The sequence below is a fragment of the Mastigoproctus giganteus genome, chromosome 9 (assembly GCF_048544385.1).
Source record: "Mastigoproctus giganteus isolate SK-2022 chromosome 9, ASM4854438v1, whole genome shotgun sequence".
NCBI classification, from domain to species: Eukaryota; Metazoa; Arthropoda; class Arachnida; order Uropygi; family Thelyphonidae; genus Mastigoproctus; species Mastigoproctus giganteus.
In genome coordinates, this window is record NC_143583.1 from 28355576 (window position 1) to 28368742 (window position 13167).

The window sequence follows — 13167 nt, forward strand, 5'->3', positions numbered from 1 at the left end:
TTCGCCAACTTAGCAATCTTTAATTTTCATCTTTGAACAAATACTGTTAATTTTTACATATGTTACTGAGTAACAAAAATCAAGGTTTTTAGTGTGTTGTTAAATCGCATCCGAGATTTTGAAAAGGGGTTTATGTTTAGTAAATAACAAAAATATTTAGTACAGTATATATCAATAAGTGTGTTGTTGAAAGAGTTTGTGCAGCGGACCGATTCGTTGCTGCAGTGTAGTGATTATTCGGTTTGAGCTGTCTCACCATACATGCAGAACGTGGTTTAGTCCCTTAGTAATAGGCTTAAGTTTTTTTGTATATTACTCAGCGTTAGCTATTATAATCAGCAGGTCGTAAACGAATATTAGTAATACAGTAGTAAGTAGCAGAAATACAACTACAACGGGTTTGTAGTTGTTCTATTAAGGATTTATAGAATGAACCCAGCAGCTACACCGACACCTGCAATCGATAAACACGGAGATGACAGATGGATGTGTATGGTAATTTAATACATATATATATATATATATTTTGAATAACGGAGAATGGCGTAGTTAATTGAAATTAAAATTTCTGGTAAGGGTAAGAGAAAGAACAGTATCATATTTTTGACAATTGCGGTAGCAGGCGAAGTACTATGACTTGTTATATTACTCTAGTTGCGTCACATTACCATTTGTTATCGCTTGCTTACAATGCTACTTACAAAAATACAAAAGAAGCATGGAGAACCCCAAAGTACTTTGCACTACTCTCGCAGGCGTCGATATTACTGATCTTAGAAAAAATGAAATTTATATTTGAATAATTTTAACTGCATTGCACAACTAGACTTATGGCCAGTATTAACAATTTATGTAACAAAATCATCTTATAAATAAACCCTATTGCTGATTATAATGGTTGTGGAATAAATATTTTACATAAAAAAAATTTATGGAGGAAATCTTGAGAGGAAGGAAGGAATTTTTTTAAATATTTTAAAGTTGGATTTATTTTCATTTTATGTGATGATATTGATAATGTACATAATAAAAAAAAAAAAATAGTACACTTCAGGTCTTGGTACTTTTCCCCCTGGCTTTTTGTTTTAAGGTCAAAAAGGCTTTGCAGACATTTTAACATTAGCTACCATGTGTGTGTTTTTTTTTTTTTTTAATAGGCTCATCGAGCTATTTGATCATATACAACAAGCTTTCGAATTTTTAATTGAAAAAAACCTTGAAAGGTATTGTGATGTACAGTGTCAATGGTCTGCCAAGAAGTTAAAATTACAGTGCTGAACTTTGACTTAGTCAGTGCTTCACATATCTGATCTTTTCTTTGTCTCCAAAAGGAAAGATGAGTAATCTGAGCAAGAGGATTCTTCCTCTTGCTCAGATTACTCACCTGAGGAGGCATAAATTCAGATTGAGGAAAGACAATTGTAGAATAGATGTGTGGAAATTTGCCTTTAGCTAGCGGGTGGTTGATAGTTGGAACAAACTTCCATCTGTTGTAGTGGAGGTCAGCAACTTAAAGTTCAAGGCAGAACTAGACAAACATTTGGAATGAATGGATGGGTGAAATGGGAAGGGTGTGTTTTTTTTTTTTTTTGGCTGATGCTATATAAGCTTGCTTTCTTGCATTATATGCCCTGCTAATGCTAAATGAAATATTCAAACAAAAAAAAAAAAAAATTACCTGGCCAGTTGTACCATACATTTCCACTGAATGGTACAACATAATTTGGTGATCCTGTTCATGTTGCTATGATACATTAATGTTTATGCATAAGTTTTTTTTTTTTTCTGAAAATAATAATTTTATTTTTTTCCGAAAAAAAGATTTTTAGGGCAAAAGCTTCAGCATACAGGAAGTTCACTAAATAAGAGGTTAGGGCATTGGCATCATGTTTGTACATAGTGAATTACCAAAAAGGCATAGTTTTTATTATATCTCATATTGTTGAATACCTTCAGAATGAGTTACCCGATATTGCACTCCCTCAAATAAGTAACACTTCACCAGTGAAGAAGACTGTTGCTACTTATTCTCAGTGGATACCACCACCCAGACTGCCCTTTCAAGGTTCTTTGACCTCTCGTTGGTGGATGGGTAGGTACCCTGGTGTTCCAATAGTGACAACGTAGTTATGAAGTATAACTTCACAATATGAGAGATACTAGATGGCGTGCAGTAGTATAGACTAAAAAGATTTTTTAGGGCAAAAGCCTCAACCTACAGGAAATATACGTTAGTGCATTAGCATCATGTTTGTTTGTAGTGAATTACCGAAAATGGCAAAAAAGGCATTATTTTTATTATATCTCATATTGTGAATACCTTCACAACTAGTTGTCTGATATTTCTTTGAATAAATAATGCTTCACCATTCACTATACGTTAGTGCATTAGCATCACCCAGGGGCTTACATCTGGTGAATATTTTTTATTTTATTTTATTTTTTTATGAAAACCCCAAACACGAAAGGTATCAAAACCTATAATACTTAGTACCGTGCATGGGTTGAAGGAGAGGTATGGGGGGAGGGGGGATGCCGGAAACTTTGCTCTAGAGACTAAACATGGGTTTCACCACTTCAAGCCTCCAATAAGCAAAGTGGTGGTATTTCACCGGTTGATGAAAGTCATCTACCACCCTACATATGAGCTTGGCACAACCATGGTCCTGAGCTAGTTATCATTCTTCTCTTTCTTGGTGATTCCCTTCTACTTCTGACTCTCTCTCTCTCACTCAGGGTAACTTAAATTTTTTTGGCTGGAGAATTTCACAATATTTTCTCATTGTGAGCCAAAAAAAAATTTTTTTTTTTTGGCTCACAATGAGATATAATAAAAACTATGCCTTTTAGGTAATTCACTGTGTACAAACATGATGCCAATGCACTAACCTCTTATTTGTTGAATTTCCTGTACGTTGAGGCTTTTGCCCAAAAAAATCTTTTCAGAAAAAAATAAAATTATTATTTTCAGAAATTATTCCATAAACCTCAGGTTTCCTTGCACCATATGGCTAATAATAATAATAATAATAATAATAATGTTTGTACATAATGAATTACCAAAAATGGCAAAAAAAAAAACATTATTTTTATAAATCTTAGAGTTGCCTGATATTGCACTACCTCGAATAAGTAACTTATTCGAGGTAATGCAATAGTGACCAATTTGTAAAGGTATTCACAATATGAGATGTAATAAAATGCCTTTTTTGCCATTTTCAGTAATTCACTAAGTACAGACATAATGCTAATGCACTAACCTGTTACGTTTAGAATAAATGTTATAATATTCAGAATAAATATAATAAATATTATATCAACTCTTTTGTAGTTTTGGAAGGGTAGTATAACATCCTTATGGCAGTGAGGAACATTGGAAAGATATCAAGAAATCTGCTATGAAAGCTTATTGGACAAAACATCCACACAGTTTGTCCATGACTATGAATATTTCCAACAAATGCAAGAAAATATCACAGGAAATTTTATATATGGTGAAACATCTTAACTTGCGAGTGGATACAGAAGACGTGAGTGAGTTGCTGAAGGCTCATAGAAAAGACATGACCAATGATGTCATTGATTTGCAGGCACAAATGTAAATTGAAGAAAGGGGTAATAGTGCCTATGAAATCTCCAGGGCCCAAACCTCATATGTTTAAGAGAAATAATAATGAAGGTAGAAGAGATAAGAGGAATCGTAGAGGATTCTGATTTTTTTTTTTTTTTTTTTTTTAAGAAGCAGTACTGTTAGAGACATTAGTGATGTCTTCATTTTTCTATTTTCTATAAGATTTTTCTGATGAAAAGAGGGCAACTTGATAAATTTGTGTTTTTTCATTTTAAAAAACTTAAATTCACAAATCTTTGGGAATATGTCTCAGCAAGTTATATGAGTTTATATATTGGATTTCAATGTTTGATTATTCCACGTTCAGTTAGCATATGGTTTTCCAATTATTGATAGTGAATTTTGACTGAATGTTAGTTGTATGTTGCTAATTCTAACTGGTAGCCAAATGATTTCATGGTAACAGAGGAGAGTGGAAAAGAAGTTGTTGAAGATAAAAGTAAATAAGGTGACGGGGCTGATGGAATCTATCACATTATATTAAAAGAAGCAGCAAAAGAGGTAAGCAAACCTTTAGCTGTAATTAGGAGGGCATTCTTGGATTCAGGTGAATGTCCTCCAGACTGGAGATATCACAAAGGGGAATCAAAGGTTAAAGTGAGTAATTGCAGATATGGAAGCTTATATTCTGTGCTACAGAAAATAATGTAGTCAGTGGTTAAAGAAGCAATGCAGGTTCGTCTTGACAGGAACTCAGTTATGGCAATCACAGTTGATATGTTAAGAGAAATCTTGTCCGAGAAATTTAATTAGTTACTATGAGGTAATCCAGATGCAAAAAAAAGTAATTTTGACATCATATACTCAAATTTCAGTAAAGTTTTTGGTATTATTCCACATGACATGAAAGACTGCTGTAAAAATTAAATCTGTATGGCATTAGGGCAGTGGTTTACAATCGGAGTGCTGCAACAACATTCTTGGGGTGCCATGTTGGGTTTAAGTTACTTAAAGTTATTATTATTTTGAAATTTATATATTTATTTCATTATAAAAGAGTACAATATCCATTGTACCGTATCTTTTTAATTTTGTGGTGATCTATAATTGATCTTTATTTAGTACCTCTATGTAAAGAATAAAATTATTATATAGGTATATATTAAAAGGCTGAAAACCACTGTGTTAGGTATTTATTTTGGCCTAGGGGTGCCATGAAAAAAATTACTGGGACGCTAAGGGCGCCGTGAACTGAGAAAGGTTGGGAACCTCTGCATTAGGGAAAAGTTACTGCTATGAAGGGATGGTCAGTCAGCTGGAGATAAATGGTTATTAATGGGCATTATCTTTGTGGATTAATGTTATTAGTGGAGTCTGCCAGGATTGAATGTTGGGTGCCTTACTCCTTTCAGTATATATTAATGGGATCTAGGAAGATATATCAAGTTTGATGTCTAAATTTGGTGATGTTACAAAGTTTTGCAGAGTGGTTAATGACTAATAAGGGTATGGTGATCTGAGAGGAGCTAGTTGAAATAGATGTGCTGAAAAGTGGCAGTTGAGGTTCAGCATTGATATTGAAGTTAGCAGTAATCTGAGTACTGTAACAATTGGGTGGTATCACATTCAAGGTGGTGAAGAATGAAAAAGATCTAATGGTAATTGTGCAGTCTGATGTGAAGTCTGAACAATGTAGATGGACTGCTGGAACAGCTCAGAGAGTTCTATCAATGATATACAGGAATTTTACCAACAGGGACAAGGAAGTAGTGGTTATCCCATTGTGTGAGGTAGTGGTTAGGTGGTCTCATACTATATATCTTGAGTACAGTTAATAGATCTGGAAGTCTCATTTTAGGAAAGATGTGGATCTAATGGAATAGGTGCAGAGAAGAGCAGTGAGATTAGGTGGGGCACAAATGGTTTTATTACCAAGAAAGACTTGAATTCTGTAAATTGCAGCATCCATGGGGAGACTTAATTGAAGTGTTTAAAGTGTTAAATGGATCGAGTAAACTAAATGCTGATGGAATACTTCCTCTTTTTAGGATTATACATGCATGCATACAAACACACACAGAAGGATATAAATTGGGGAAAGATAGTTGCAGTATAGATGTGCAAAAAGTTGCTTTTAAATGGAGAGCATGAGTAATTGATTGTTGGAACAAACCTCCATATGTTATGGAAGTGGGTATTTTGAATAAATTGAAAGATTTTCAGTCTATTAGAAGGGATTGACAAATGGAGTTTTTTTTTTTTTTTGCCGGTACTGTAAAAATTTGCATAATTTTGCCACTACTAATATAACCAACTTGCTTGTCACTTTGTATGAAGCTTGTGAAGATATAAATTTTGCTAGTTTTTAGTGTGATACTCGATTATATTATTCAGTCAATTACATGAGTATATACAGCAAACACAATGCTGATGTTTGTTACCAAAATTTTGTCACAGCTTTGATATCTGACACCCACTTAAAAGTTCTGGATTAAAAGATTAATAAAAAACAGAAAATTTTAAAGTTAATAGAATAATAATCTGCAGAATTTAATGACTTTCTAGAGTACTCTGTTATTAAATTCTATATAATGTTGTATAATTCTCAAGAATATTTTCAAGAATAAAATTTATCATGTATTATATAAAGAAGGTATGATTATATACTGTATATATTCCCTTACCACAATACATTTTTGTACACCTTATCTCTCCATTGGACTTCTTTTGGAGTTGTGCTCTTTCCTAGTTTCCACATTGAATGTATTTATCTACATTTGCCAGTCATCAGGCTACTAGTACAGGGTATTCCACTAGTTAGTTATTGACCTAACCTGTTTTATTAAAATTGCCAGTCATTATTTTGCTAATTTAGTACATTCAAAGATGCTAAATAAGATTTAATAATCAACTAATTTGATGCATGTTGGCATATAGTCTGTTTTGTTTCATGTTATTATCGAGTTTCTTAACCATTAATCAAACTCAATTTCTTTTCTTCATCTCACAGAAAGTTTTTCAGGAATTCTTTTGTATTTTATTACTAAAGTATATTTAACTTGATATAAAAAGTTCTGTACATAATATTTTAATGATATTAATATCAAAAAGACAAAGTTAAACCATTTACAAATGCCATGTATGTTTATTGGAATGGTTATAAGAGAGCAAGATAATCACCACAATATTTAACAAGATGATGTTTCATCACTCAACTGAGTAACATTGGGCCTAAAGGGACATAAAAAGGTTAGAAATATACAATAATAAAGTACAATTTACAATAATAAAAATTAAATAAATTAAGTTTTTACAATTAATGGAATGTAAATTTCAATTATAATGGAGTACAGGCAAGTAAAATAGTAAGTTAAAACAAGGTACGTTGCAGAAGTTTAGTAATTACAAATGCATAATACAGAAGTGCTGAAGTTAAAGGTATGTTAGGAAGGTGTATCAATCGAATACCCAGTGGGTATTCGATTGATACACCTTCAAACAAACAAACCCCAGGAGGATAACCACCACCATTTTTAGTGCACAGTCAAGAACCCTCAAACATGAGAAGCTGAGAGAAATTGCTACCTTTTAAGGCAACAATATCTCACATTTTAACCGAAAACAAAATAACTAAAGAGAACAATGGAAAAATAGATTCTCCTGTGAGTTAAGGCCCTTTTGCTAGCTGATGCAGAGTCTCTCTTTTTGTGCAGGATATTTGGTATGCAAAAAACTGACATATTCAAAAACTTCAAAAATAATTTATTTTTTTTATTTTTTCTTTATAATAAAACCCCAAACACAAGAGGGATAAGAACCTAAAGTACTTAGTACTGTGTGTGGGCTGAAGGTTGAGAAGATAAAAGAAGAATACTTTTTGACATTAGACTTGAATTCCTGTAGATTGTAATTTTCAGAAAACACATATGAAGGAAGGTGGTTTCAGAAAACAGAAGTTGAATGAATAAATGAGGAAGACGTTCTGAGAGTTTGAAGTTGGACAGTAAACCAATGTTGACTGGTTGTGGGGTGGCGTCTCCGTAGCCAGGTGGGAAGGAGCAGCAGTGCGCAGCACACGCTTCTTGATTAGACCGGGGTTCGAGCCCGTCACCACCAAATACGGAGGATGCGGAAAGGTTAAGGAATGACCACCGCATATCCCGGAGCAATATGGCCTTAGTTGCTAATGCTCCTAAAAACCAACCAAAACAAACAAACTGGTTGTGGCACATGTTCGGACTGCTTTGGAAGAGAGCGGGAATTGTAGAAGCCAATTCAGAAGAACGGTGCCCATGGAAGTATCTATAGAAAAGGCACACAGCGAAAATAGAACATTTGTGAGACAGAGTGGAGAGAATCTGTTAGAGATGAGTCATTAATTAACCTAACTACCCTCTTTTGAGTGGAATCTAGAAGTCTGAGAGAGGTATTGGGGGCACTGCCCCAGATGTGGGAACAGTATTCTATGGTAGGGCAGATTTGCAATTTGTACAGGGTAAACAACTGTTTGAAAGAAAAGTAATGCCAAAAGCAAAAGAGAACCCAGTTTTTTAGATGCAGAGGAAGCAATATTTGTAATATGCTTATGTCAAGAGAGATTAGAAGTCAGGGTAATCCCCAATAGAGATATGTCATCTTGCCTAGAAATCAGTGTCATTGAAGATAAGCATGGGAGCAGAAGAGTCCTTTTATATAAGACAGGACCGAGTTTTAGAAGGATTGAAATCAACTAAGTTATCTCTGCCCCACCTGAAGATCAGAATTTAAGAAATTGGTAGTGGATATTCAAGAAGTTGAAGCTGTTTGTGTAGTGCAAGGTTTCTCAAAATGGAAGGTGGAATGCAATGTGCTATCATCAGCAAAACTATGGCTAGGATTTCTGGTCAGTGGAAGAAGGTTATCAATATACAAGAGGAAAGGAGTGGGAACAAAACTGAACCTTAGGGAACACCAGCATTAGTGGAGAAGTTAGGGAATCATCACCTGCAGTGAATGGTCAGAGAGAAAACTGGATACCTAATTACAAAAAACATTTGGCAAACCATAAGATGGAAGTTTATTTAGAAGACTTTTATGCCAAACATGATCAAAAGCCTTTGAAATGTCAAGAGTAAATGCTTGAGTTTTGCCAAAATTTTCCATTGAATTTGCTCATAGATGGGTAACATAAGCCAGAATATCACCAGTGATTTGACACTGACAGAATCCATACTGGCGATCGTTGATCAGATGCAGTGGTTACCAACCTTTTTTGCCTTGTGAGTCCCTTTCAACGTAATATTTTTATCACGAACCACTTTTTTTTTTTTTTTCTTATGAAAACCCCAAACACGAAAGGTATCAAAACCTATAGTACTTAGTACCATGCATGGGTTGAAGGAGAAGTATGGGGGGAGGGGGATGCCAGAAACTTTGCTCTAGAGACTAAACATGGGTTTCGCCACTTCAAGCCTCCAATAAGCAAAGTGGTGGTATTTCACCGGTTGATAAAAGTCATCTACCACAGCCTATATTCTCTGAAATTATATAATAGTTCTGAATTTTTATTATAAAATATTTTCAATACGTTTTTATAAGCAATATTGCATAATAAAAATTATTATATAAGTACCTATACATAACAATGGTCTTTTAGAATGAAAAAACATTTAGTATGGAAAACACATTTATTTAACACGATATACTGTAAGATAGTTAACTAATTATAAGGAATTATGGGAGATGTGGTTTCTTTTGTTGACAGTTCTTTGCTTTATATTTAATTTTATCTTACTTTATTATTAGTTATTTTGTAGTTTGCAAAAATATACCTATGTAAATCTAAGCAGACACCATTACAGAATTTTTAGTGCAAACCCCCTGGAAGACTATCAGAACCCCCCAGGGTTTGCAAACCACTGGTTGGGAACCGCTGTTCAGATGGAAGGTTTCTAAATAGTTTAAGAGTTGGCAGTTAATTTAGTTAGAAAGACTATAAGTAAGTGTAATGGGACGATAATTGGTTGGGAGGGATTTGTCACCCTTTGTAGCTAAATATGAGAAAATTTCCAAGCAAAAGGGAAAACACCTTTGGGACAAGAAAGAACTTACTCCTGAACTTACAGGAGTAAGTTCAGGAGCGCAGGTTTTGAGAACAAGTGGGGAAATATCATCAGGACCTCTTAGCATCAAAATTGTTCAAAATCCTTCTGGCATCCTTTTGATGGAAGACTGCAGGAGGCATTGAATGGATTATACTGGGAATGGTAGGGGGATGATTTACCAACATCATCAATACATGAGTTGGAAGAAAAGTAAGTTGCTAGCAGGTCAGCTTTATCTTTGGCTGAAGTGCTATAGAACCATCTGGATTTGAAAGAGTTGGGAATACAGATAGGCAAAAGTTGAGGCCAATAGCTTTGGCAAAAGACCAGAATGCTTGACTACTGTTTGGGCAGGAAGCAAGTTTTCTACTCTTAGCTTGTTTGAAATTGTAGTGAGCTTTGGTGTAGACAGAAACTGAACCTGAAAATGAACAGACTTAGCAAGGTTTAGATAAAGGACGAGATTTTAAGGTGGAGTGTGGAATAAAGGATTTAATCGCTAAAAGAATAATTTCACAGGCACTTGACATATTGTTAAGCTTGATTGAGTCTTTTATTTAGTCGGTTGATACCCTGGAGTAAATGCAATCTTGAGCTCATGAGAGACGAGTGTATGATGCTGAATCGAGCAACATATTTTCAATCCACTCCTAGAAGTGGATAAACCAGTACAGAATGCTTTGGTTCTGCAGGAGGTAATCATAATTGAGGATTCAATTGTAAGTCATTCTTTAAGAAAGAATGCCATAGAACCAGATTACAGCTACTGGGTGCAAAAATTGATGTAAAAACAGTTTATCAGCTCATAATGGTACTAATAGGAGCATAGTAATATATATGATTAATGATTTAAAACTTAAATGAACTGATGAATTAGTAATGATTTAAAGTCACGTTGAAAAAGTTGGGAGATGGGACAAAATGTTCTCTTGTTTGTAATTCTCCCAGACACTATGGAAGATTTCATGACAAAAGTCTTAAGGATTAATTCTAGACTTGAGGGAGTGTGCAGCGTTATGGGAGGAGAAAAGTTTTCTTGGCATGGCCAGTCTTAGTTGGTAGATGGAATTTATTTTGTAAAAATGATATTCACTTAAACAGAGGAGGTGTATGGGTGTGTAAGGGATTTTAATTCAGTTATGATTAAGAAGGCATGTGAATATATTAAACGATTGGGAATGTTAATGAAAGTATCATTAGACTGAGAAGATAACCTTGGACTGGAGAGGTGCTAACATCTCTACCCACCAAGTTTGACTTCTGTAGTAGGGAAGATCATGGAGTATGTGGTTAAGGATAAACAGCCACCTTGATAAGAACGGTTCTTTAAGGGAGGTCTTACCTGAATGATCTGGTAAATTCAAGGGTTTGTTTGTCAAACAGTGTTAACTACAAAATTGCGTTTTTTGAGATAACTTTAGTTTTACTTTATACAAATAACAATGCATACATGTCATAGAACTGTATCTCTCTGATTAGTACTTTACAAGTTAGCTTGGGTTGTAAGTACATTTCCGGTAAACCAAGAAAATGTCAAATGATTTTTTTTCTTGGTTAACTACAAAATGATTTTGTAGTTAATGTTTTTGACACTAAATCCTCAAATTACCATAATACAAGTAACAAGTTTGACAATATCCAGACTTTAGGAAAGCTTTTGATATTGTCCCTCATGGAGGGCTGCTATATAACCTCAAAGAAGTTGGAATTACTGTTAATAGCCTATACTAGATTGCATAGTGGACCAGGGTAACAAGTGGGGTTTCTCAATGCTTGATGTTGGATCCCCTTCTAGTTCTAATTTTCATAAATAATATTGATAGGAGTATTCAAGGGAAGCTGTCAAAGTTTGTTGATTTGAAGGGAAAGGATGACTAAAAATTTGACCCAGGCCACGTTGCTTCAAAAATATTTGAATCAGTTGCATATATGGACTGAAAAATGACAAAGAAAAAGGATGTGGATCTCTTGGAGTGAGTGCAGAGAAGAGCAATGAGATTACTGAAGGGAAGAAAAGGGTACTCTTACAAAGAAAGATTTCAGTTCTGCAAATTACAGGGTCTGGAGACTAGGCACAAGGAGATCTGATTGTAGTGATTAAGGCTTTGAATATATTGAATAAGCTTAATGCTGGTGATGTAGACTCCTACTTCCAGTTCAGACTACATATATGAGTTGGCATAAATTTAAATTGAGAAAGGATGGTTGCAGGATAAATGTGAAGAAATTTGCTTTTAGCCAGCAGGGTGGTTAATTAGCATTAACAGAGGCATATAATGCAAGAAAGAAAGCTTATACAGCATCAGCCAAAAAAAAAAAAAAAAAAAACACTTCCCATTTCACCCATTCACTGACTCCAAAAGTTTGTCTAGTTCTGCCTTTAATTTATTTAAACTGTCAACTTCCACAATGACAGATGGAAGCTTGTTCTAGCAATCAACCACCTGCTGGCTAAAGGCAAATTTTCACACATCTTTCTACAACTGTCTTTCCTCAGTTTGAGTTTATGCCTTCTTAGGTTTGTAATCTGAGCAAGAGGAAGAATCCCATCAGCATTGAGATTGCTCAAACCATTTAAGGCCTTATACACCCTCAGTCAGATCATCTCTCAGGTGCTTAGTCGCCAGACACTGCAATTTGCAGAACTTAAGCCTTTACTCATAAAAGCACCCCTTTGTTCCACTTGCTTGCTGCCCTTCTCTGTACTCATTCTATCAACTCTACATCCTTCCTAAAATGAGGCCTCCAGACCTGTCCACAGTACTCAAGGTGTGGCCTGACCATTGCCTTATACAAAGGGATAATCACCTACTTATCTCTGCTAGGAAATTCCTGTATATCATTGACAAGACCCCATGGCCTGCTCTGTCAGCCTGTCTGCACTGCTCAGAACACTTCATATCTGACTGAACAATCACCCCAGGTCCTTTTCATTCTCTACCACCCTCAGTGTAGTATCACATGGTTGATACTGTTACCCATATACAGTGCTTTGCATTTGTCAATGTTAAACTTTAGTTGCCACTTCTCAGCCCAGATGCCCAACTTTTCTCTAGATCCTGTTTAAGTAGTATACTGTCATTAACAACTCTGAAAACCTTTGTATCATCTGTAAACTTCGACACATTAAGCATGATATACCTTCATCAATATCATTGATAAATATACAAAACAACAATGGGCCAAACACCGAACCCTGGGGGACTCCACTAATAATACGAAGAGCAGTGTCCATCGATTACCACTGTCTTCTCCCACTCAACCATCCTTTTATCCATTATAGACACTTCCCTTAATGCTATACTGCTCCACTTTCTACAGTAGTCCTCCATGTGCAACAGTATCAAATGCTTTCCTGAAATCCAAGTATATGATATCAAAATTATATTTTGCATCCAGTTCCTTTGTGACAACATCATATCCAATCAAATTGGTCAGACAAGACTTCCCTTTAACAAACCCATGCTGTGTCTGAATTATTACTGCAGTCTTTTAGCATTAGTAGAGGCATAT

At 34.9% G+C, this 13167-nt stretch overlaps 1 protein-coding gene across 2 annotated transcripts in view; it reads left to right on the top strand.

Annotated features, from left to right (window-relative positions):
• The first annotated feature begins 223 nt into the window (after window positions 1–223).
• Window positions 224–13167, top strand: part of Paf-AHalpha (Platelet-activating factor acetylhydrolase alpha) — a 56989-nt gene continuing 44045 nt past the window's right edge. The window contains exon 1 of one of the 2 annotated variants that reach the window (XM_090381161.1): window positions 224–495. In XM_090381161.1, the coding sequence (XP_090237287.1) occupies window positions 430–495 (66 nt within the window). In that variant the 5' untranslated portion in view covers window positions 224–429. The remainder of the gene's footprint in view (window positions 496–13167) is intronic. The other variant, XM_090381162.1, reaches the window with a different exon arrangement.